Source organism: Etheostoma cragini, chromosome 5 (genome assembly GCF_013103735.1).
Source record: "Etheostoma cragini isolate CJK2018 chromosome 5, CSU_Ecrag_1.0, whole genome shotgun sequence".
Taxonomy (NCBI): Eukaryota; Metazoa; Chordata; class Actinopteri; order Perciformes; family Percidae; genus Etheostoma; species Etheostoma cragini.
In genome coordinates this window covers 13,362,655-13,387,686 of record NC_048411.1, presented here as the reverse complement: position 1 = coordinate 13,387,686, position 25,032 = coordinate 13,362,655, and the positions used below count along the sequence as shown (strand labels likewise).

At 40.5% G+C, this 25,032-nt stretch overlaps 2 protein-coding genes and 1 long non-coding RNA gene across 9 annotated transcripts in view; 2 read left to right on the top strand and 1 right to left on the bottom strand.

The window, feature by feature from the left end:
- LOC117945312 overlaps positions 1-15,129 on the bottom strand; it is an 18,211-nt gene extending 3,082 nt beyond the window's left edge. Inside the window, exon 1 of the long non-coding RNA XR_004656770.1 lies at positions 15,119-15,129. This is a non-coding gene — a long non-coding RNA (uncharacterized LOC117945312). The remainder of the gene's footprint in view (positions 1-15,118) is intronic.
- The window catches only part of LOC117945309 (transforming acidic coiled-coil-containing protein 1-like), a 20,965-nt gene extending 1,825 nt beyond the window's left edge, over positions 1-19,140 (top strand). For 2 of the 6 annotated variants that reach the window (XM_034872741.1, XM_034872740.1), the window contains exons 2-13: positions 8,126-8,217; positions 11,384-11,804; positions 13,457-13,511; positions 13,619-13,700; positions 14,686-14,738; positions 15,890-16,024; positions 16,133-16,209; positions 16,349-16,392; positions 16,699-16,859; positions 17,226-17,332; positions 17,437-17,557; positions 17,709-19,140. In XM_034872741.1, the coding sequence (XP_034728632.1) occupies positions 8,126-8,217; positions 11,384-11,804; positions 13,457-13,511; positions 13,619-13,700; positions 14,686-14,738; positions 15,890-16,024; positions 16,133-16,209; positions 16,349-16,392; positions 16,699-16,859; positions 17,226-17,332; positions 17,437-17,557; positions 17,709-17,777 (1,417 nt within the window). In that variant the 3' untranslated portion in view covers positions 17,778-19,140. Of the gene's footprint in view, positions 1-5,956; positions 6,462-8,125; positions 8,218-11,383; positions 11,805-13,456; positions 13,512-13,618; positions 13,701-14,685; positions 14,739-15,889; positions 16,025-16,132; positions 16,210-16,348; positions 16,393-16,698; positions 16,860-17,225; positions 17,333-17,436; positions 17,558-17,708 lie in introns of those variants that run through there. The other 4 variants (XM_034872739.1, XM_034872738.1, XM_034872737.1 and 1 more) reach the window with 4 other exon arrangements.
- Positions 19,141-19,876: 736 nt separating this feature from the next.
- Positions 19,877-22,407, top strand: si:ch211-113d22.2 (lymphocyte antigen 6H). 2 transcript variants are annotated; one of them, XM_034872685.1, is made up of 3 exons: positions 19,877-20,069; positions 21,806-21,919; positions 22,140-22,407. In XM_034872685.1, the coding sequence occupies exons 1-3, from the start codon at positions 19,892-19,894 to the stop codon at positions 22,343-22,345; spliced, it is 498 nt and encodes a 165-aa protein (XP_034728576.1). In that variant the 5' UTR covers positions 19,877-19,891; the 3' UTR covers positions 22,346-22,407. The 2 variants fall into 2 exon arrangements, with proteins under 2 accessions (XP_034728576.1, XP_034728575.1); XM_034872684.1 differs by having other exon boundaries at positions 21,779-21,919.
- The last annotated feature ends 2,625 nt before the right edge of the window (positions 22,408-25,032 follow it).

The window sequence follows — 25,032 nt, the reverse complement described above, 5'->3', positions numbered from 1 at the left end:
TTTTAGCAGCAGCTTTTGTAGTTACAACTGTAAAGAGAAATTGCTGCCGCCTGCTATAAATTATGTAGTTGTGACCCAAATTCTAATGTGATATTTTAATAATGATACATGCAGTACAATTTTTTTTCCCCCACAGAACAAGTATAGCACAGCTTCCTGTTCTTATTCTTGCATTTGGCATCCTTTAAGTACTGTGTGATGTATGAAGCCTTTCATCTTGTCAAAATGAAGGGAAGGGGAATGAAGATGTTGTTGCTGGGGCATTTGTCACAACTGAAAAGAACTAAACCGCCCTGCTCCCACTTCTTCTTTTTCTTTAATCCTTTTTAACATAGAGTGAGTCTTTTACTTTGTCCTCCCACCTGATCCCATCAATGCTTTATATCTTAAAAGCTTCCGGAAGCCCCTTGTAGTGGAACACTTTCTCTTGACACACGTAAATGTGCAGGCCTATTCAGCCCGTCTTTTCTTACATGTCGTTGTGTTCACTCAGTGATTCAAGTCATGGAGAACAGTGGTTAATATGAGAAGCAGTGTTGCCGTCTACCGAAGCAGATGTTGTTTTGGAGATGGCAGGAAAACAGCGAGTGACAGAAAGGCAAGGACGTGAGAACTCAGACGGACTAACACTGAGACAAAGCCATGTTTAAGCATCACTCATTGTTATCACATGAGCATACTGTAGTGTTCTGCATCTGTGTTTGTGTTAGGGCTGGTGGGGGTTGGAGTCCTCCCTGTGGGAAAACTGGAAAGCCAACCAGTGCCGTGGGATCTCAGTTTTTGGCTTCTGGTTTAATTTTAGTTGGCTTAATCATTCGTTTCATGTCCTAACTGGAGCAGTCTTGGATGAACAGTAGACTTCCTGTTCTCCAAAACCCATAAACATCCAGACTGTTCTTCATTTGGGAAGAGCCAGACCTGCATTTGGAACTCATTTCTTGCTGCAGTGGTACAAATTCCACCCAGTGTAGGCTGAAAAACTTTGCTAACCTTTAGAGAGACACACATTGTAAGTACATGAAGACAAGCGCAAAATCTGTGGATGTCCCTTTTTTAATTATGCATAAACCTATGCTGACTAGGCTTGCCAGGATGAAAAGGAAACTCACCGCTAAATCATGTTGAAGTTTATCACTAAAATCTGTCATTTGCTCAATATCGTTACAGAGGATGTATATTAAAGTACATTGCAATAAAATCAATTGTATATGGAATATCAAAGGGAAATTAAATCCACTTGAATCTGATTTAACAGGCAAAGATAATGAATGGAAGAACAGTAGAGGGTAGAACAGTAGGGGGTGTGTTATCTCACTGCTCTGTGCGTGCATGTGTACAATGTACATGCACTGTTGTCTGGGAATTGTATGCTCTTGTGTCCCTGTAGTCAAGAACAATAGATCAGTTGGTGTCTGTACATGACTCCCGTTGGGTAAACCCTTCTCTCTTTCTCCCTTGTTCCCTCGTTCTTTCTCTTTTGTTTATCATGCCTCTATCAGTTAAGCTATTCTTGTCTACTGTAGCACGGCGATGGGCCTCGGCTCTATTCTGTCATACTCTGTCAACTCCATGCTAGATTTCTGCTCGAATGGCAGCTAATTGGGTGTTCTCTATTTAAAATGCAGATATATCAGGGATGTAAAAACAGTTATGAAGCATATCAAAGATGTTCTCTTTATATTTATTAATAGTAGGACTGCTGTGTCCTGAATAATGCCACATTGTCACAAAGCCAACAAAAGATATAAAGTAAATTCAGCATTGCTACCTACCTTCTTTGTGTCCTGTGTGTTGTGTCTATACGTATGTTTTCATAGTGTAGGCTAATACACGTGTGACCCTTTCCCAAATAGTTGCCATGGTGAAACCTACAGTCTTACAGTCTATGGATGAACTACAGATCATGTCAACTCTTTTTAAGCTACCAGAGGAGATGTCAGACATGTTATGTATCTTTCTCACTTTCTTTCTCTCACATCTTTTCTTCCCTCAGCTGGTTTTGTCTTCTTTGTTCTTCCTGGCATTGTATCCCAGAAGGGTCAGTTGAATTGATGGTGCTGTTAATGCTGCTATATGTTAATTAGTTTGGTTTTGTCTGAGGGATCTGGCTGAGAGTCCAATAATGGCCACTAGATGGAGCCATAGCAAAGAAAGAGCTAACAACTATGAGCCAGCAACATTATTTTCTTTCACTTCTTTTTTTTTTTTTAGATAATTCTTTTGAGCCATTTCCGACTGAAAGAAATAAGACAGCTATGGAAGGGGCGAGAGAGAAGGGGGGAGAAAGAAGGGGAAGTCATGTGGGAAATCGTCACAGGTCGGACTTGAACGCTGGACCCTCTGTGTGAAAGAATAAACCTCTATATACTGGCGCCTGCTCTACCAACTGAGCTATCCTCGCAACAGCAATATTCTCCTTAGATTAGCTAGATGATGTAAGTCATCATCAGGCAGAAAGACGGGCAGACAGCCAGTCCATCTGTCTGTTGAAAAACGTACTGATTATAATACAATACCAACAGCTGACATATGATTATTGAATATACTGTGTGTATATATATATATATGTACACTCCCCCTACTTGTATCCCCACATAATGCCTCTTTACATTCACATGTACACATGGCCACATATTTATACATGGCGGACTGTGTAGTCACACCAGAACATTAACTTTGTTTCATTACAAATATATTTTGTGCAGCGTCTATAGAAACCAAACAATACTGGCTCTACATCTACACATCCGGTGTCAATTTTTCAGCTGTATTCTCTACTACACAAGAAGAAATTAGTTTGAAAAAAGGGTTAGGGTTACCAACAGTTCCTGAAGTATTTCAGTCAGGGAGGATCAAGCTTATTAGTATTATGTGTGTTGTACTCTATTATTTTTTGAACAACCTGTGTAACTAGTTATGCTAACTAGAACAGTTTGAGTTTACACACAAGACCTGGAACACTGTATAACTAATGTAAATCTAAAAAAGTTTAGTAAGATACTCTCATGTTTATTACATTGCAAGTTTGTTGTTTGGCATGTGTATTGTGTAAATGTTGATCAAAGTAGGAAATATTTTTGCTTTATTGTTGCTTTTTACATTTTTTTTTTTATGTAACTTGTAAATGAAACAGAGTTAGTGCCCAAGTCTAACATTAAAAGTATGGAAGCTGCAATTACATGCCACAATAAGACAATGTTGGACAGGCAACATACTGTGACATCTCCTAGCAGCACTGGGTATAGAAATAAAAAATATGTCAGGATTCAAGAAGAATTGTGTGGATGGTAAAAATAAAAATGGCTCATCCTCTTGGGGCCTGCGCTGTGGTCTTTCCCTGCAAATCCAACCATTAGTGTTTTATTTCATTGTATACAAGTTTTCCCAATGGTGCTAGAGGAAGGCCCGACGAAAGCTGCAAATTGAATGTAAATCAACCCATTTGTTTTAAGAAAACTTGTTATGAACCAAATTGTGGGTCAGGGGAACTGATGACCTGATGGTGCTGCTGGACAAAATGTCAGGTTTGTGACCTTCTGTCATCTTACATTGGATTAAGTAAGAGCAGAGATCTACAGTCTGTGATAGTTGAGAAGCTTCTCTGGTTCCCTCTCAGTGTGTATACACACACACACACACACACACACACACACACACACACACACACACACACACACACACATAGTTATCCAGTATCACATCACCTCTGTTGTGGCTCACAGACATGTTTATCATTGCTGATTTATTCTTAGCTCATAACCACACATGCTGCGATCAGTCAAAATGTAATTAATAATTAAGGATGTGCATTCTTGCTGGATTAACTGACGTCAAACACTTAATAGCCGAGGGTTGGTGTCTGTCTGTTGTGTAGTATGTCCTCTGTTGTGTGCTAAGATGGCTGCTCTAGATTGCATATGGGTGTACTGTATGTGTGGGTTTGCCACTGTTTCACTCGTTGCTATTTGTGGTTTCAAGGTATTACATAAGAGCAGATTTTTTTTCCCCCTCTCTCTGTTTTTCTTTTTCTCTGTCTGTGGTTCGTTTCTCCTCCAGGGAGAGAGTCAGGGATATTCCCTCTCTGTCCACTTCTGCATGTTGTCTCTCTGTCTGCATAAATACGTTGTGTTTTTTGTTTGTTCTATTCTATGTCCAGAGGTAAATTTACAACCTCAAGTTGTAGCAAAGTAAACAGTTTGTGCAACAGGGCTTTTACTGCTTTACCTTGTAAGGTTTTGGCAGATCATGTCCACTGCAAGACAGACAGGTCTGTCCTCTCAGCTGTACTGACTGACAGATTAGAAAACAAAGGAGGGGAAGGAGACAATGTCTGGAATGTTTACTAAAACATTTCCATTGCATTTCATATTTCAGTCCTACCCAAAAACTCACTCTCTCTTCTCATGCTTGTTGTATCTCTGTCTCTCACTCCTCATTTTTAATTAATGCTGTTTTCCATCTGTCATGCCTCTAATTTGCCCCAGTTTTCCATCCAGCTACTACAGATTGAACAGAGCGTCTTTCTCTGTGTTCAACAGTGTGTGACATTATTTTTGAGTGTGTTCGTTCATGCACTCATCTATCTGCCCGCCTGCCTCTGTGGTCCAGATCACAGTCATCAGTGGTAAAGCTTCTGCCTTTCATTTCATGATTTCACATGTGAGCAATAAACAGCAGGAAAGAACCTCAAAGTGCAAATAACAAGAAACACAACTCTACTGCTTCCCTTTTCTTTCCCTGCTCACCTTTTTCACAGGGACTGAACCATGAAAGATCTTGTGTGTGTATGTGTGTGTGTGTGTGTGTGTGTGTGTGTGTGTGTGTGTGTGTGTGTGTGTGTGTGTGTATAAATGTGAAAGCATAGACTTAGAGTTATATAAGCCATCCATGAACAGCCTTAGAGACACATGTGTGTGGAAATTGTGTGTATAGAGTGATCAGACCTATCCTCCAAATGGCTTTTCTGTCGGTCTGATGGGTAGTTGCACCACTACTGCTGAATCTAGGTTTGCTGTATTGATTAGTGTGATGTCTGACCTAGATGTTTCCAGTGAACAATAGATCCTCTGTTGGTTTGGTCACACAACATCATGGAATTAATGGATACATTTCCAGTTCACATCTTATCTTTTGTTTGTGTGGATTATAGTATTCATACAGGGTACATTCTTAGTCTTTCTAAAACATAATTTTGCAACTTTGTAGCACTTTATTCAACAGGGAATATAGGCATAAATATTCTTTAGTTTTTATGTCCTTTCTCACAGTCAAACACAGCCCCCGCCTGGAAGTAGCTAAAAAAACAACAATTAAAGCAACATCAAAGCAATTTTCCTCTTTGGTCCCCCTACAGGTTGGAAGCAGGATAGTCCATTACTGCTGTTGTATGTCTCATTCGAAGTACAGATCCCCTACACAATCTGGCAATCCTGCATTGTGAGGTTATAGCCGGCAGAGGGCCGCAAAGCAAATGCAGAAGTGCCGTTCACCCTGTTACAAGTTGATGAACCACTTAAACGATTTTGGAAACATTATTTTAAGATACAAAAGAATTTTTGGTGTTTCCTTAACAACTCAAATTTCCAAATTTTCCATCTAGCATGCCTAGACTATTACAATGTTGTACGCTTTTTATCCAATCCCCATCGTTAGGCTCATCATTTCCTCCCTTTCCTCCCCTGTTCTTTTTTCAGCTACTTTTTCTTAAAGAAACAAATGTCTGGTAGTCTGTCTGTCCCAGAGAAATTGGATGCTTCTTTGTCTCTTAAAACAGGAAGCATTGCCTCTCCTCTCCCCCGCTCTCCCCTCACAATCAGCAAACCCTGACAGAATTGGGGAGAGGGGGAGGCAAACTCCTGAGAGCGAGTGAACACATTAGCAAAGGAGCAGGGTGAGCCGATGTCTGTTAACCAGCTGATCGTCCTCCCAGAAGTAGAAGGAGAGGGAGGGGGGAGGGGACCAGAGGGAGGAGTGACTACTGATGCTCCAGTAATCTGCACAGTGTGAGTCAGGGCTGTGTATAGCAAAGCAGAAACAGCAGCAGTGTGAGACACGTTTCCCTCTCATGAGCGTCAACAACACAGAAGAGCAGAATGAGAAAGCTGAGCGGCAAGAGGAGGAAGTGAGCAAGCCATATAGAAAGCAAGACAGGCAGACGCTGACATTAGGAGCGAGAGAGGCAAAAAGACAGATCGACAGCTTCTTTTTGAGAGTCTACTTTTTGAAGTAAAAAGGACCATGGACGATCACTGGACCTGATGACAGCAGTGACGATCTAACAAATTCAGTAGAAGAGGAAGTTTCCTATTACATTTTGGAGGTGGCAGCCGGTTTCAGACTCGACTTGGTGCAGGGATGTCCTGGTTGTCTCCGGTCCAGTGGGCCAAATGGACATGGTCAGCAGTGACTGGGGGTGCAGGGGACGAGGGGGAGCCCAGACCCAAGGATGGCGTAGAGGAGAAGTAAGAGGGTTAGGCCACAATGTGTGTGTGTGTGTATGTGTGAGAGAAAATAGAGTGACAGACTTATGGTTTAATTATTGTGTCTGTACAAGAAAAAAAGAGAGGATGTATGGAAAAGAAAGAGTGATTCTCTGTATTTGCTTCAGTTTAAACAGCAGCATATTGATTGTGTGTTTGTGTGATGAATGCAGATTCCTCTGAGTCATACTGACAGGTGGTGGATATATACACACAAAGAGAGCAACACACACACAGTGGTATAATCTTGGATTCTTTCCTATGCTGTGGATCCCAGTGGCTTGGTCATGCTGTCATTGGCTAAAAACAGATTCTTAGTCAAAATACAGACTCAAACTTCTGTTTTGCACTATAATGTTTCTTTATGAGGCACCAAACTCTGAGGATATGATTGTCTAGTGTGTGGTTGTGTGTGTGTGTGTGAGTTTGTTTGTTTGTTTGTCTGAAGGCTGTTTGGCAGTTGGGGAACAGTTGCTCAAAGTTGGGGGAAGGGATAAAAAACATAGTTTCCAAAGCTTTTTATTCTTTTTCTGTCCATTTCTAGTTTCTAAGTAACTATCAAAGATTTCCATCACTTGGATGTGTGTGCGTGTGCGTGTGCGTGTGCACGCAGGGTGGGTTTGTATATAAGGATTGGCTCTGGCTCCAGAGCGCGTTGATGTGTTTGTGTGAACTGGTATCAGAGATGGAGTGTGGTTTGGTATTGGCACCTAGAGCTTTGCTCCTTCTTGTGCTGTTTTTCATTAGTGTGGACGTTTTGATGTGTGTTTAAGTGGCTGGGAATGCGCGCACACAGACACACACACACACACACACACACACACACACACACAACTACACACACAACCACATAAACTCTCCCTCTCAATGTCTCTCCCTTCCCTTTTGTCTCTCCACAGTTTGGGCATAAATTTGTGCTGGGTGTCTCGGCAGCTGACACAGCAGACCAAAAGACTGTGTGTGTGTGCGTGCGTGTGTGTGTGTGTGTGTGTGTGTGTGTGTGTGTGTGTGTGTGTGTGTGTGTGTGTGTGTGTGCGTGTGTGCGTGTGTGTGTGTGTGTGTGTGTGTGTGTGTGTGGAGTCTGGGGGTACACAGTGTGTCCTTATTGAGGGGAAAGGATGCAGGTGGCCTTCTTGGACTTCACTTCCTCTCCTCCCCCTTCCTCTGACTTCCTTTTAAAATAAAAGCAACTGGTTTATTTTGAGCTGCTTTGAACTCTGAAATCTTTTTAGAAATGATTTTAAACTGCAACACAATCAGAGCTTTCATTGTTTCATTTGTATCATTAAGTAGCTGTTTGGAACATTAATATGTAGTTATTTCGACATTTTTAATGCCTAATTGTTCTCAAAGACAGTACACTGTTGTTCTTATAACTTTAAAACTCGCAATGTGATTTTTTGTTTTTTTGTCACATGCTGTAAGTCACTTTACAAGAATAGTTCTTTTTTTTCTAGATCATATTTGTCAGTTTCAGCAAATTTTCAATTTTAAACTTGATTTCATCTTTAGTTCTAGATAACCTTTGAAACACTCTGTTGTAGCTCGGACCTCTCTCCGGCTGTTTCTCCCTCTCTCATTTCTTTGTTGTAAATTATGTTTTGTTAAGGTCCTTCCTAAGGCTTGCTTTCTTTTTCTCTCCCCAGTTCAGACTCGGAGAGTACCTTTGAGACCCCAGAGGCAGAGTCACCAGGTGTTGTGAAGCTACTGAGCCAATTGGACAACTCCAACCCCACAGGTAAGATGGCTCAGGTGTTCGGCTGACCCAGGGCTCTAATACTGGTCAAAAACTTTAAATTATGTCACACATGAACAGTGCTATTGGATGTTCTCGGGCGGGGCACAATATTTTGTGAAAATGTATATTGTTTACTTAATTTCTGATCAAATAATTTCTATGTAATTCCAAAAAATGTAAAAATATATATGTACAAAATATTATCTGATTACCTCCAGTCATGCCTGATCAAGCAGGTTTCATGCCATTTTACTTGTCCAGTTTTCAAGAGGTGACTTTAATTTTAGCATAATACTTACACTAATTTATTAAGTGAGATTTACTTAATGTGCAACGCTCCTTTGTGTCACTCTGTTGTTCTTTGTTTATGTTGTTTGCTGTGTCGGCCACAGTGTCATCTTGCCTTTGCTGATCACAAAGATCTTGGATTTGCATACAGTGTTGTATGAAAAGTTAAATGTAAATGAAATAACTTGTAAAACAATCCTGTTAGGCACAGATAGGGTCGGGCGGCAGTACGTTATACTGTGGGGTCTCAAAAATAGCAACGGTATCAGTTGCAATACCATCATAAAAAAAAAATGCAATGCACTTGGATAGGAGACAAGAATTAAATATTAAATATAATTTATGAATGCGTAAAAATGCTTATGTGTGGTTGTCATTATGTAACAGTGTGGAGGAGAAAGAGAGGGGGGGTGGGGAGGGGATAGCAATTTGCACTGAATGACCTGGTCTCGAAGGAGAACACGACTTCTGCAGTGTGGCAGCATAATGAGAAGGGAGAGGTGATTGGTATTCAGTTTCTGCACAATATAGGCACAAGACAACAGTTTGGGGCTGTCTGAGCCTTACATCATCATTTTTAATTAGTCACGGTAACACCATATAAATAGGAGGAGGTTTGATGGTATAAGAATGTGGATGTTGCCCAACTTTAGACACAGACTAGTAAATCGGCTGATAAAGTGGTAGTAGATCTGTTTGAAGCTGCCAGTGAAGCCAACTGCTGTCCAATCCACAGCCCCTCACCCTTCCCCTCCCACTGCCCTGCTTTCAACGAGTACCCCACATCACCATGGTAATAGATCATCTGGAGTGCATCTTTGGTGCTAAAACAAATGCTATTTATATCAGTGAAAACTCTATTTCTCCATCTCCATCAGTTTTCAATGATTGGTCTACGTGTTTTGGATGGCTCAGCTAGCTGAAATCAGAAACGTTTTGATCATAGCATATGGGATGCAGTGCCAGATAATAACAGAGAGATTAATGGGTTTATTATGGTCACATTGTCATGCTGAACAGTCACATGCTCTGTACAAAATCTGGGATAGTTTCATAAATAAAAGATTGACTGTGTGGAGAAACCAATATTCAGGTTCTCTATAATTAGATGAATGGGGGGTTGGGGGTGGGGGGGTGTCACTGTCTGTTCATGGGCATAACAATGGCCACGATCAAACTGTACTGTTAAACTGGGGCGTAGCTGAAACCTTAGACAGCTATTTGTCAACCTATATACTAACTGTTTATCTCTCACTTCCGTCTCTCCTTTTCCTCTTTTTTGTCAGTTTGTGAAACTGTAATAAAGCCTGATGTTGTCTTTGTTGCTAGGTCATGTGGTGGTGTGTACTCTGCAGACTCTCGCATGTCTGGGTGTGGTTCCACTACATCTGTTCTCTTTCTCCAAAGGCTGTGTGTTTTGCCTGAAAGTACCCAGATTTTGAGCAGAAGCTTACATAAACTTTTTTAAATGTTTGATGTAATAAGTCACACATTAGCCGTCAGTCATGAGAAACGATGTGAGAAGCTGTTGCCCGCCAAAGGTGAAGCCACAACGACTTAATTTATGTTGTGTGTAAGTTGAGAAGAAATACAGGAGGAGTTTTATTAGTCTGTGTGGTTGTGTGAGTGGGTGTATTTTTCAGTTACAGAGAGTCCTGTGTTTCAGCAGCAGTGTGACTCAATAGAGACCAGCCTGCTGCTGTGGCCGTTACTAGCAGTTAACGGATGTGTGAGGACGCAGGATGTGAAGGGCTCTGAAAGGAAGCTAGCAGCCATTTTAAGTGTTCTCAAAGGAGAAGGAGAGGCCATCATTTCAAGGTTAAATCCTGCAATGAAAAAAATAAAAATAATTTAGTAGCCACAGGATGGGGTATGTGTTACTGTGTTGGGAAAGAGATGTTGAAGAAAGAATTAAGATCTGCTTGTCTCAGGGTCGGCCCTGCAGTGGTTCTCCTTCTTCCTTTCTTTTTTTCAGTTGCTGTTGGCAAATGCGTCCCACTGAAACTCAATATTGTGGTGTGCCCCAAGGTTCTGTCCTGGGTCCTATTCTCTTTGCCTGGTGTTGTTTGCCTTTGGCCAGATATTAAGTAACTTCAGAGGTGTCACCTATCACTGCTATTTTGATAATATTCAAGTTTGCAACTTGTGTAACCCTCCTGATGTCTTAAAGTGTATATAATTGATATTGTTAGGTTAACAAATGACAATGTGAAAACAAAGTGAAAGGGGTCACTCATAGGGATGAACCTACAGAAATGTACCACCTGAATCGTCAGCTCCCTTTGGTTTGACAGAGCTTTATAGTTTCAGCTCATTGTTAAGTGTTTCTTTTGTTCAGGAGGCTACACCTTTTTTCCTTCCAGACCAACTTTTTTATCTCCTTCTCCAACTGCCTTAGCAAAACATCCCTGGGTCATTAATGTGTGGTCTAAATTTATTAATAAAAATTATTCCGTTAAGCTCTTCATCATGTCCTTGAAAAGGTCTTATTTGACATATTATTGACTATTTACAAATCAATTCAAGACTATTGTAGCTCTTCAGGGTCATTCACCAGCCTACACCAGACATCTACTGCCGACTTAAAACTAGGATAGACTATTTCTAAGGTTGTGGCTCCTAAACTTTGAAACTCTCCATTTGGACTTCGGGCCATCTGTGGACACCTTTTTAAAAAACATCTTAAGAAGACCCACATGTTTAGATTTGCCCTTGGGTATTTTTAAGTTATTTCTATTCATGTTGTTTTCACTATTTTTATTCAATTTAAGTCTGTATTATATGCCTGTTGCCTTATTTTTTCGTTGTGACATTCTGCTTTTGAAAGGTTCTCTTCAGTTAAATACAGTACGTTCTTACTTTTCTTCCCTTTTCACAGTTCTTCCTGATGTTACGAACTACTTTCTGGACAAGAACTCCAACCAGGATGTTGGCCCACCTTCATTCCAAGAGGTTGATTCCCTAAACAACCTCACCGGCTCCCTACCTAACGAGCACAGCTTTGGTTTGGACCAAAACCTCAACCTGACCCTCAGCAGCATATCCAGTCCTGGAGAGGGCCTCTCTCCATCCAGCCCTCTGTCACAGCCTCAGGCCCTCAGGCCCCCATCTCTGTCCGTCCTCTCCCCACTAAACAAACCGGATCCTTTGGAGGTGGATGACGAGGCTCCAGTGACATCTGACTTCAGCCAAGACTCAAACTTGATCCCCAGTCATGACATTCTTGTGGATCCCGACTTGCTTAATGGCAACACGCAAAACACAAAACAGACCTGCGAGTCCAACGGCACAATTACCACGTAAGTAAAACACAAACGCACAAAGGCCTCCTCAGCCATCACCCAGTGACTGAAGCTGAACTAATATAACTGAACAAACAATGCTCTCTCTTAGAGCCGTAGGAACCACAGCACTTTCACAACTAAAGTGTTTTAAACCACTTCTTGGGTACCTTCAAACTTTCTTTCAGCTGTTGTTTCTCTCCTGCACATCCATTCATTTCCTTACCAGTGTTATTATAGTTTTCAATCTTATTTTTTTTTATTGCTATCATTTTATTTTTCGAATTTAAGTTCACTTTAAATTTTTTGTTCACTTTTCAGGATGTTTTTTTTATTTGCTCGAATTATTTCAGATTTATGGTATATCCTCAGTGTTCATAGCTGTATTTTAAACACTCAAATATTTTGTGTTTGCTGGCAGAACTTTGTTTTGAATGTTAAAGTGAAGTTAAAGTGTTAAGCAATGCCCTCTTGTGGCGTTCTTCTGTTATTGCTCCAAAAGAATCACGATTCACGTCTTTATTTTTTTACCAAGAACCACTGAACTACTACACTAAGTACTACACACTCCTCCTTGTTAGAAGAACCATTGTTGCTTTGCAAATTCAGTTTTGTACACAAAGATTATTTTTATTTTTACAGATCATTTTAGTTAAGTAAGTTAAGAGTGGTTTGACAGGGGCAACACAATACTTGTACTGGAGCGAGGTCTTTCAATTACTTAAATTGTAATGAAATATATTTTATAGGCCAATACTACTACTACTAATAATAATAAAAGGCATTTTCTATTTGCTAGTTTTCTCACTTAGCCGCCAAAATATTCATCCTGATTGAAAAGTTTGTCTGGGATTGCCAGATAATAATGTAACAAAAGGGCTGATCCATAATTCTAAATATTTTTTCTTTATGAATCTCCTGCTTGACGTTGGTTAAGAAGTTATGGAAGACTTTAATTTTTCATTAATTTCCATAGTTTTTGTTTTCAACAAGGTTTTAATTTCCAGTTTAAGTAAAACCTCTCACCTGTCTACTTTGAGTCTTATTTTTGACTAAACTATAATAACCCTTCACGCACCTTGTGTTTGAGCTAACCCCCATCCCGTACTCTCCTGTGTCTTTCCTACCTTTTCCTTCCACACCTGCCTGTCATTCTGTTTCCCTTCTCTCTGTGTGGCATCAGGACTGCTGAGAAAGTCCATTTCCTCTGTGTTCTGTTGTAAGTACTGTATAACTGTGTGTGCAGACATGTGTGTATTTGTAACCTCAGTCCTTGCTGTTTTATTTTATATAATCCAGGTCCAGGTTTACTCACATCCACCTGACCTAAATTACAAAGTAGGAGTAGATTTAGAAAGTAGAGGAGAAAGAGTGTTAGTGGAAACCCTTTAAATCCCTCAAATGCTCAGATCAATTGTTCTTGCTCTTATTTCACTTTGAAAATAATCTCTTTGATTAATCAGATTTTTCTACTGCGTAACTCAGCGCTTTAAGCAGAGCATGCAAACTTAGCGCGCACACACAGAGCAGAGTAATGAGATCTGGCTGTAACGCTTTCTGCCTCTCCTGCTTTCCTCTTTTCATCACCACACCTGCCCACATGTACCGACATACAGAATTAGGATCAGGTTAGTGTTGACACTGACGTTGTTATTGACCTTTATTCTCAGGAACTCCTGTAAAATGAAGCCAAACCAGCTAATGCAAAAGGACTTCAGCGAACAGGTAAGAGTTGAGAATGTGTCTGTTGCTCATGTGATCCATGTGATAGTATAAGAATTAGAGAAGTTCTGTACATTTAGTGTGGTTGATTATATTTGTTGCTATTAAAGGAGGACCATCATGGAGAACACGCCACGGACGAGGAGAAGTTGGCGAGCAGTGTCTGTGTCAAACCAGACAAGGATCAAAGCGGTGAGTAACAGGATCAATGAAGATTTTCCTGTTAATGCTGTGCCCAGTTACAGTGCACACTGATCTCGTAGTGAATAACTCCGTTATCAGTGAGGGACTCTACAGTACAGAGTTCAGATAACTGGATGTTAAAGTTTAGACAGCATTCTTTAGCTTCCCTCGGTCAATACCGGTCAATGCCCTACTGTTACAGACACACGCAACATTAATCATTAACCTTCCACATCATTGTGCACTGAAACTTGTGACTGTGTCACAAGCACCATGCCAGTATGGTTGGTTTGCTCAGTTGTTTTGGTGTGATAAAACAGGCACTGTTACACTTGTGGTTTTATTGTTTAAAAGGCATGATGTTATTGTTTTTTACTGTGGACAGACAATTCTTAAAGTTGTACTGGGCTGATATATTTATGAGTTTGAGATATGAACCAACAGCAAACTCAGAAATCTGTCATTGCAAAAGGAAGTGCCTGCCTTGAAAACATCATGCAACATATGTCCTAACTAGTCATTTAGGCTCATTGTGAGTCATAACTAAAGTGTATGCAAACTGCAAGTGGTGAGAGTTTATTTTTAAAGCTAGACTTAAAGGTGCTCTACCTTTTTAAAAAAAATAAAAAATAAAAAAATAAAAAGGTGTGATTTCACGCGTGTTTTAGGCTACAACATTTGTTGTAACCTAAAACACACACGGGGGGGGGGGGGGGGGGGGGGGGGGGCAAACTAGTCTTATTTTGTTTAAAAATACGTCAACAAGAAGTAACGTCACCCAACATCCCTTAGAGCACTTTTAAGCAAAACTTATAATTACACATTTAAAAAAGATAGTATTACACAAGTCATAAAAATACTTCTAACTGATGTAAATAAGTGTTCATGTCTCGTCCTGTAGGCAAGGAAATTAAATTGTTCAACGTAATACTATAATATAGGCCACAGCATGTTTCATCGTAAATTTGTTATTGACACGTGTATAACTTTCTAGTTCCAGACTGCCATGTGTCATCAAACCCCGAGGACTCAGACTGCTGCTCATTGGTTAGTTAACATCCCAATTGATCATTCATGTCATTTCCCCTACCTGTGTTGTGTCAGGCTCACATGCAATCTATTTGTCTATCACAGCCGTACACTCCCATGCATGTGACATTTTCCATCAGTGATTCAACTGCAAAGTTATCCCCCCAGTAACCACTAGATAGGGCTGAAGCTCTAATTTTTAAGTTAAACTAAAGTGTGCTCATAAATTGCAAACTTCCAGAAGTGCCCCAGCATTACAGTGTTTGGTGTCTTTTGCCTGCAATGTCTTCTTCCAGGCTGCGCGGCAATGGTTATGGTTAGGGTTAGCTGCTTGGAAGGCAAAAAAACACCATTTAGCCAGCATTACATTTCACAGTAATGGTCATTTTAGCACAGACTAGATTTAAAGCATGGACTTAAAGATGTAATAGAGTGCCCAGTGTTTGTGTTTAGAGCTACCTCCAGGATTCTTTTCTACAACTGCAGTTTGTCTGATATGATAACTGCACTATGCTGTAGGAGAGCAGGAGGAATTTAGTGTCTGTCACCACGTTTATGTACTCAGGTGACAGATGGATTTAGATTACATTCAGGAGATTAGAATATGACTGTCATAATCCAGGGAAGGACGAAATGAAAGGGGAGAGAGGCAAGGAGGAGAAGAAGAAGGATTGAGACGTGTTAGAACGCCGATTGAAAGGCAAGAGGGGTACAGGGTAAAAAATAAGAATCAAAGAAGAAGAATTCAGAATTAAAGAATTAAAAATGGAAAAAAGGATGAGCAAGAGTCATCATATTTAGTTTATTACAGAATTAAATGTTTCTTTGTTACTTTCTCTCACTAATTGGTATTTTGTAAATAATAACATGAATGGTTTTGCGTTTGCTATCTAAGCAGAAGAATAAAAAAAGTTGCTGCACAGAAAATTAGGCATTTTCTACTTAGAAAACTATTAGAAGACACAATGTTAAACACACAAATGATGAGGAAAACTGGGGAAAAGGTTTTGCTTTAGTGTAAAATGTGTACTTTTATGGCAGTATTGATGATTGCGATGTTATTGTGTTTTTGTAAATAAATATCTTGTACATTCTTGAAAAGTTTATGTAGACTCATCCACCATTATACTATTAGATGTACAAGAAAACCGATTTCCTTCTACCTTCAGCAGTTTGAGGACCCATGCAAGCTGAAGAACAAGTCGGGGGGAAGTGAAATGCAGAAAACAGGAAGTCAGGTCCTGGATTCTATCTGCATCAGTGAGGCAGAAAAACAGGCCGTTCTTACCCTCATTAGGGAGGAGGTGCGCAGTTTTCTCACACTCATCTAACCTGAAAAATGTGTTTGTTTTGTCCTAAATGGATCATGTTAAGGTGTTTTCTTTGAATGCACAGTCAAGGTCTCTTTTCAGATCATCACTAAAGAGACGGAAGCCAGCGACTGGAAGAAAAAGTACGAGGACAGCAGACAACAAGTCAATGAAATGAGGTTAGAAAACGTGCTGCTGCATTCTTTTCACTCAGAAATTACTGTTTGACTTCCGAGGTGGTCATGTGAGGTTTTGAGAGACTGAAGCCTTCTGTCATAAGGTTAAGTAAGGCTTATCATGTGTTTTGTCTTATTATAGGAAGATTGTTGCAGAATATGAGAAGACAATTGCTCAGATGATCGGTGAGTAGAAATGTTAGAAGAGCAGACTTCTATTTTTCATGTAACCATTTATTTCACTGGTTGCTGTAAGGATAATACCACCACAGTGTGATTTGTGTTGTCTTGTTCTGTTTCCTCTTTTACTGACTTGGATGTAGTAACGGTAGTCCACATTGTCTTGTATCAGGAGCGACAAAGCAGCAATCAGAAAACACGTTTCACTCAAGTCTTTTCTCTTGTGTTCTTGTTTAATGTGGTTTGTTACCAGACTGAATTTAAGAAATACAATATTTAGCACTCCAAATTAATTACTTCTTCTCTTCTCAGAGGACGAGCGACGCAGCAACCAGATTTCCCAGAAGGCTTTGCAGACTGTGACAACGGAGAAGGAAGCCGCCCTGTCTGACCTGAACTCCGTGGAGCGATCTCTCTCTGACGTGTTTCGGCGTTATGAAAATTTGAAGAGCACCCTGGAGGGCTTTAAGAAAGTAAGCGGTCATAGGACTAGTTCATGTCCAGATAACCGCTCAAAGAAAGTGTATGTGTCATGCAGTGCTGACGCGATCGGTTGATAGTAGCACAAATCGGAGGACTGTAAGGGAATCGGAATATGGTTAGAAAGTATCCTGTGATTGGGGGCAGTGGTCGCCTCAAGGTAAGAGCAGCAGGGGATAACATCGAAGGTCACTAGATAAACCTGGCCTTTATCTCAATGAAAACGTTATTTCACTCACCAACTGCTACAGAGTGAAACCCTGCGGTTGAAGCAGTTTACTCCCAACTCTTGACTCACAGCAAACCGGCTGACCAGAGGAGCAATAACACAGTGCTCGTTTTTTGGTTTTCTCGTACAGAATGAGGAGATGCTGAAGAAGTGTGCTCAGGAGTATCTGGCCAGAGTCAAGCAGGAGGAGCAGAGATACCAGACACTTAAACTCCATGCTGAGGAGAAGCTAGACAAGTATGTAGAAAGTCTAATTTTCCTATTGTGATAATAACAACCAACTATAAACTTTTACAGGTTTTGAGATGCTGTTAATTCCCCTCATTCCACGCATTTCACAGGGCCAATGAGGAGATTGCTCAGGTGCGTGCAAAGTTGAGCTCAGAGAACATGGCAATGGCCGCCAGTTTGAGGAAAGAGCAGATGAAGAACGAGTCTCTGGAACAAGCTCTGCAGCAGAAGGTAACCGGCACCCTCATCTTTCTGCGTTCTAGATGAAAACGTTAAGCTCTTAATAAAACACAACATATTTACCCTATTTTCACACTGTACTTATGTGCTTTAATTTAGCATATAGAGATGTATTTATTCATCCTTTGTTGCGTTGTCATAGAATCAAGAGACGGAGGAACTCACCAAGATCTGTGATGAGCTGATTGCCAAAATGGGAAAAGTAGACTGAGAGACACTCCCTGTCAGTCAGCCAGTACCGTCCCTCTGGTCCTGCCTTACAGCGACGCCCTGTGCATGCCCCCCAGCCAAGAAGCAGCTCTCATACCCTCTGCCAGCCCTGCATCACAGAGACTGCTTATGTACAGATGTCTAAAGTAACTTCCTGTATACTACAATTGCACTACCAGTGACCTGGATCAAGAAGATTCTGTACATGCTAATACTTGTTTTAGTAGGAATCTGTTTTAAGTACTGTATGTGGTCACGTTGTTTAGTTTGTGTTTTTGCCCATTATATGAGGCCATCTGGAGCTCTTTTGCCCATTATGCCAACTACCTGCTACTTAAATTCTCAGCAGCTTAACAGCTAAATTCCCAGCAACTCCTCCAACAGGATGGCATCATGCAGGCGGGGTTTGTTTTAGAGTTACGTTTAGGCATGGAGTATATTTTGATGGGCAAAGATTGTTAATATTGAAGCATCCATTCATGAAATTTATTTTTCTGCAAAGTAAAAAAGGATTTTACTCTGAAAGAGCAAAGCTCAGGGGTTCTAAGGGGGGCAGAATGTGTTCAGGGTCAAAGTCACGATGCACAAGAACTGGAGGAAAAGATTAAGCGTTGTTTGAGGATGTACATTAAGTTCTCGAAGGCCGTGGTTGGTTCAGAAGAGACACTGAAACCATAACGATTCTGGACCACATGTCCGTGACACTAAAACTGCATTTAATTCACAACATTTGCTTTACCTGGATTCTGGAAAATTCAAGTAGTTACAGAACAGAGAAGTATAATAACCTGACAATCATAGACTATCCTGTAAGTCATATAAACTTTGTGGCATTGTCTCGTCTGATCCACAAAGTCAGTTGAAGTGTAAAGAGTGAAAGCTAAATCAACTCCACCACTTTACGTTAACTATCCTGTGTTAAGAATTCTGAACAACTGGAAAACATTAAAACATAGACATGAATATATTTTGGTTGAAGATATTTAAAACTATTAGAAGATTAGCAAGGGCTGCAATATGTCACCAATTTTTCTTTTTTCAACCATCACTATGTCACGGGTTGAGTGACCACTAATCACATTTACTTCCTACCACAAAGGAAACTAAGTGTTTGACAGCTTTGTGAAAGGTAATGTCAGTTGCTTATACGTGATGAAGATGTGAGCTAACATGCTTGTATTTACAGTTGTTCAATCTGTTTATTTGCATGATCATTTTCATAGCGTTGTCTTTCTCACAATACAGATTGTTTTCTTAAGACACCAGTAAAAAATAGTTGTAAAGTAATGCCTTAGGAGGCTGTGACTTAGTAACGGTAACACTTTTATCATTACTTGCCTTTTTCTGTTGAAGAAATGTTCTTTCCATTTAACAAAAGTCTCCGCCACATCAATGTTTATTGAAGGCTTAACACAAACTACTAATTTTCTCAATTTAATACAGTAGGACATTTGGAAATCTGTGATTTAAATGAGGCAATATTTAGTTAAAGAAACTGAAGCAAGACTGAAAATCTGACTAACCATTTAGTTCAAATTTTTTGGCACTTTACAGTTTCAGTACTCAGTTATGTGGAGTCAGTCACTATTGAAAGAGTTTTAATGTCTGATACCCAGACACTATACCGATATGTACATCCATGTACAAGACAAACCCGCTTATGTGCCACAGTTTATATTTGTGCCATTCTAGTGTCACTTCCTATTATTGTAATTGTAAAGAGGATTTCACTAGTGTTGAAGAGGGTGGGTGTGTACATTTTCCTCAATAAAAATAAAAAATATAATTTGTTCTACTAAAGGTTTTTCTAGTTATTTTACTTGTGTTTTTGCAGGTTGCAGTCATGTATTTGTGTCATGACCTCAGCTTTAGCATCACTCTTACATATCCCAGTTGAAGCAGTGACGGCAGTAAATGGTGCTTAAGTGCACTATTTTTGTGATGCTTCAGCTTCATTCTGAAAAACGGTTGTAAGATCAATACTCAAACAAACAAAAAAATTCTACCAATGACACTGAATTGTAGCTGTGTCTCCCTGTTAAAGCTCGCTCAGTTAAGTCCATTAGAGGCTGCTGGCTGTGCAGCATACATAGAGCTTACAGAGATAAGACCTTAATGCGCTCAAACACCTTCCTGTGCCTTACCCCCCCCCCCTCGTCCTCCACCTCCCCTCCATTAGATACTCCCCTCATCCATTCTTTCTCTGGACTCCGTGGAAGACGCCGTGACCAGCGACCTGCTGCCATGAAGAATGCCCTTGCCCTGCTTCTGCTCATCTCTCTGGCCTGCCACAGTAAGTTTCTACAACTGATTCCAACAAGGGAGTTTTGGAGTTTTGGCAGTGGGGAACTATTTTGTTGATTAGCAACTGGCAGATCATTTGCTGAGAGGTTACATAAGCACTGTGATACAGAGGATCCATGATATTTTTGTCCTAAAAGCAGACCTTGGTTGAAAATTGTTTGTTTATGCAGTAGCAAATCTGTTGTGACTGGAGACCTGTGCAATTTGGGGCATTTTTACATAGTATTCTGTCACAGATTTAAACCTGTGGGGGGTGAATGATGTAAATGGGGTGGCATGTGCTTTTTGAAATGACAGTTGACACAACTGAAGCCATATGTGCCAAACCCTAACCAAAGCACAGCAGCAAATCTTGTGGACCAAACTCTAGTTTGTTTTTCATTGCTTGAACACAGTTTTCAAAAATCCACACACTTATCCCATGAATATAACCAGAACCTGCACAACACTGTGGATTTCCAGCACTTTGTTCAAACACACTGCTATCTCAACTGTTAACAAGAAATTCAAAACAGAATGGTTTTCATCCTGGTGCATTTCAAACACAATGCTTAAGCAGGTGTCTTGTTTTAGACTTTCTAGTGAACACATTAAGTATGTGTAAGGAGTGCTGTAGGGAAAGACGTTTTTTTGGAAATGGACCAAGGAAGGAGGTGAAGAGTGGCAGTGAGATTGCAGATGCAAGGAGGAAGACCAAGAAGAAGAGAAAGAGCTGTAATTTCTGGTAAAATAAGGGCTACACTTACAGACCATGTTGTGAATCATGGTCTCTCATTTTGAGAGGCAGGGTTGAGGGTGCAACCCAGTCGCTATGAGTGCTGGAATGCGGGGACATGAGTCCAGAGGACTGCCAGGGATGGACAAGGCACTCTAGAAGGTTCTTTGCCAGGTGCATGGGAAGAAAAGACATCCGATGTGATGTTGATGAAAACTTGCGGCCTGATGCTGGAAAGGCAGAATTAGCCCCACAATTCTTTGTTATTATAATGTTCCTTTGGTTTGTAACTTTTTATCAGTATTTATGTAAATTACTGCAGACAAATTAAACATATATCCATATTGAAGCAAACAGCAGATTTTCATTCCTTCTTGTTTACCTAAAAAACTGTTATGCTATAAAATGAACATTTTCCCGTGAAAGATATGTAATTTTTTCTTTAGCAAATACTGATTTGTGTGAAGTTGCTCAAATGATTCAAGTTGTAAAGATTAAAAGTTTCTAATTTATGTATTGGTGTTTGATGCCAGTGTTTTTACTCTCAGTGTGTTCTGAGTGACAGTGTGTGTTATCTCAGTGAGGATTGTTCAAAGTGACAGGCTGCCCTGAGCCTGTTTGAGACGTGTGTTAAGAGTTGTGTTGCCTAGAATGAGTTTAGCAGGTGATGTCAACTGTTTAGTTCAGGTGATTGTTGGTAATGCAGACTGTGGTTAGAGTTTTGCACATGTGGCTTCAGTTGTGAGCACTGTCGTAACAATCGGAAAAAAAACTGTTATTGTATGCAAAATGTGTCCCAGTCATAAATTTGAGGAAGGAACTGACAGCTTACATGTGTAGCTCTCAACTCAATTTACCTGCAAGCGTACGTGCCTGTGTGCGTGGATGCAGTCTGGGGTGAATGGACTATTAAGAAAATCATGTGGTTGTGCTTCTGCATGCTTACATCTGCCTGTGAACATATATGCTTAGTCTCAAGTCAGGTGCTCTCTCCTGTTCTGTCTGCAAAGGCCACACCCTTAAATGTCACACATGCGTGGCGTCCAATGACGACGACTGCAATCGGCAGGGCTCCACCCCCTGCCCTCAGTACGCTGACGCCTGCTCCACCATTACAGGACCCAGTGAGTAAACTCGCACATACAAACCCAGGAAAACATGCAACTCAAGTAGGTTGGTTACTTACATACATTCATTATCTTCATGTGTGTGTGTGCGCGTGGAAGTTCCCAGGGTTCACAGCGTCATACAAAATTAATACAAGTGCCCTGTCTTCAATGACTTCAAAGCAATTAAACTGTGAACGCCTTACGCGTCCCTCTCTCTGTCTCACTCTCTTTCCAGGCACTGTGATGAAGTCGTGCACGTACAAGGCTTTCTGCGACAAGGCTCATGGCGTCAGCTCCGGAGCCAAGATGGACTGCTGTTTTGGCGATGACTGTAATGGGCCCCACCGGAGCCACCATCGCAACGGCGCAGGGGCTGTGGGCTCCAGCCCTGTCCTGCTGGTCACGGCCCTGCTGCTGCGTGTGGCCACCAGTCAGCTGTAAACGCCTCCACTTCTCATTCCTCCGGGGATTCATTCATCGTCATTTGCTGGGTTGTCATCCATCCCAAGTTTACAAAAAGGATTTCAGTGTCAGAGATTTTCCCGTGGTTTAGGACAAAAATAAGGTGTGTTTTGGATGACGGTTGGCACAGGGAAGGCTGTCTGTCACATAAATACAACCTCAGCACTTTGATTGTGTCATTTAAAAAAAAACAATCATCAAGAACTTGAATAGCAACTTCATTATCTATCGATTGTCAATAGTGGTATGTTCACTCTCAGGGGATTTAAAGTTTTAGGAGTAATTGTGGTGAACACAAAGTGAAGTAGACATGTTTTTTATTAAAGCAGGTGTGGTTTTGATTTAGGTGATGGGGTGCCTCAGTGGGTAGCTGGTGTGCAGCTCGCTTGATGCCATAGAACCACATTATTCACTTGGGTTGATAAAATGGTTACCAGAAAGGAAAGTAGGTTATTTAACACATAACATCACAATCTTCATAAATTGTTTAAATATGTCAATGGTGTGTTTAATGCTTACTTTTTGTGTGCATGCAAGCTTGTCTGATTAAAGACACAATCACTTTTTAATGTGTGTTTACAGTGTGTATTTGTTGAGATCCCCTTGGTGTGACATTTAATAGAAATATGTGTGTTTACGTTGTCCCTGATGTAAAAGCATGCATACGGTAGAAAGAATATAGTCTGTGATATACAACAGAAGCAGCAAGGTCTGTGGAAACATCAGGACTTCCTTCTGCAACTGTGTAACTTGAATTGTGTGCAGTCGCCACAGGATATGAAATCAGCGAGGTAGGTCTCTCTACCGAGGCAGGTCACATGACGTGCAACCACTTCCTCTTAACATGAGGACACAAATTAGCCTAAAGCTTAAAAATAAAACAGAATCCCAAATAACTCTTGTACATTTTTTATTTCATAAAGGTGACAGGCTCAGCACCAAGGAAGATTTTACATGTGTGGAAACTTTAAACCCAGATTCATGATTAGACGTAGAGTGCTAAGGCCAGCAGGGCAGGTCGGTTCATCCATCACAATGTTACATCACAGGACTCAAACTGTGGTCACCTTTGTGTAAAGCCTGTGTGAAACATTTGTGTGAAGCAACACGGAACTACTGTCATAAGCTATTTTTACACCACATTAGTCCGATGTTTCCTTGTATTTTAAAAAGTCTTTTTTAACATCAAGGGCAGAGGACTACAGATGAAAAATAGCTTTTTGGCTAGTTCTGGCTTTTTTAACCCATGGGAAATCACAATTTTACATGGAAATACAAGATAAGAAAAGAAATAAAATGCATTGTACTATAGGGTAGTGAAGCCAAGTACCACCTGGATCACCAACAACATTGAAACACATATTATTCTGACAGACACTAACTGTGAAAAGGACCATTCTGCATCAGCAACACCTGAAATTACTTCAACGGTTTTGAGTGATGACCCTCGGCCCCTTTACGCCACTGCTTGCTTCAAGTATAAGTTTCTGAGGTTTGTTTATTGAATGTATATGTCATGTATTTTTTCTCTGTGATAGTCAATTTAAACTGAAATATATTTGAGCTATACAGTATTCGTCATAGTTGACACTGTGAGATCACTCGTTCTGCATGTTAAAACTGAACCCACCAATCCCAGACAACCCCTCGCTGAAACTGTTGGCTTTAGCCAAACAAGTAATTGACAGCTAAAGAAAAGTTATTATTTGCAGTGTTAACAACCATATGTATGGATGTTAGATCCCTAAGCATCTTTGCATAAATAAACAAAATCAAATGTGCACACAGCGGAGACAAGCTGACATTTCTGGGGTTTCTACTATTTCTAGTAAGATTAGTAAGTATTATAGATAAATAGGCTATATGGAATATATTAGGCTGTAAGTGAGCCTGGCTTCCCCAGATATCCCATCTTTACCAAAATCTTTACAGATCACATATTTTGAGGTTTTGAGGCTAATTCAATTTTTTTAGACCAGATATCTTTTAAATTGGCTATTTTAAGGTATAAAACTACATCCATTCAAATTAAAGGGCATTAATATTTCTAATATTCCATGTATTTAGGCTCATGACCTCAGGATTTCTAAAATCCTGCTTTTAGTGGAACATATTACAATGTTGTACTCATATTGCTAGAGTAGAGGAAGTCATGGTTTTTGTGACCACTTCTTTTGGCACATTATCTTGCACCTGTTACCACTCACCTCCCATAGCAGGTGCATGAATGACATTATTCTTCACTGTGTACCTGTTTATCCAGGTTTACACTCCCTTTTTATGTGTGTGTGTGTGTGTGTGTGTGTGTGTGTGTGTGTGTGTGTGTCTGTGTGTGTGCGTATGTGAGTGTGCCGGTGTGTGTGTGCTGGTGTGTGTGTGTGTGTGTGTGTGTGTGTATGTGTGTGGGTTTGACCCAGTTCTCAAGTTGCCACCTGAGAGAAGTGACAGCATGCAGTTGCTGGAAGAAAGATACTGCGCATTGTAAAGAGGGCTGGAAGTCATACACCTAACATAAAAACAATAATAAACCTGTCAATTAAATACAGGGGTTTCTTCTCTTTCTTTCACACGCTCTCTCTCTCTCTCTCTCTCTCTCTCTCTCTCTTTCTCTCTCTCTCTCTCTCTCTCTCTCTCACTCTCTCTCTCTCTCTCTCTTTCTCAGAGAT

Bases quoted from the DNA above. Each gene is read 5' to 3' on its own strand.
- si:ch211-113d22.2 (XM_034872684.1), top strand. From the start codon at position 19,892: ATGCGCTCAAACACCTTCCTGTGCCTTACCCCCCCCCCCTCGTCCTCC. The intron at 20,070-21,778 runs GTAAGTTTCTAC...GTCTCAAGTCAG, and splicing joins CATCTCTCTGGCCTGCCACA to GTGCTCTCTCCTGTTCTGTC. The intron at 21,920-22,139 runs GTGAGTAAACTC...CTCTCTTTCCAG, and splicing joins CTCCACCATTACAGGACCCA to GCACTGTGATGAAGTCGTGC.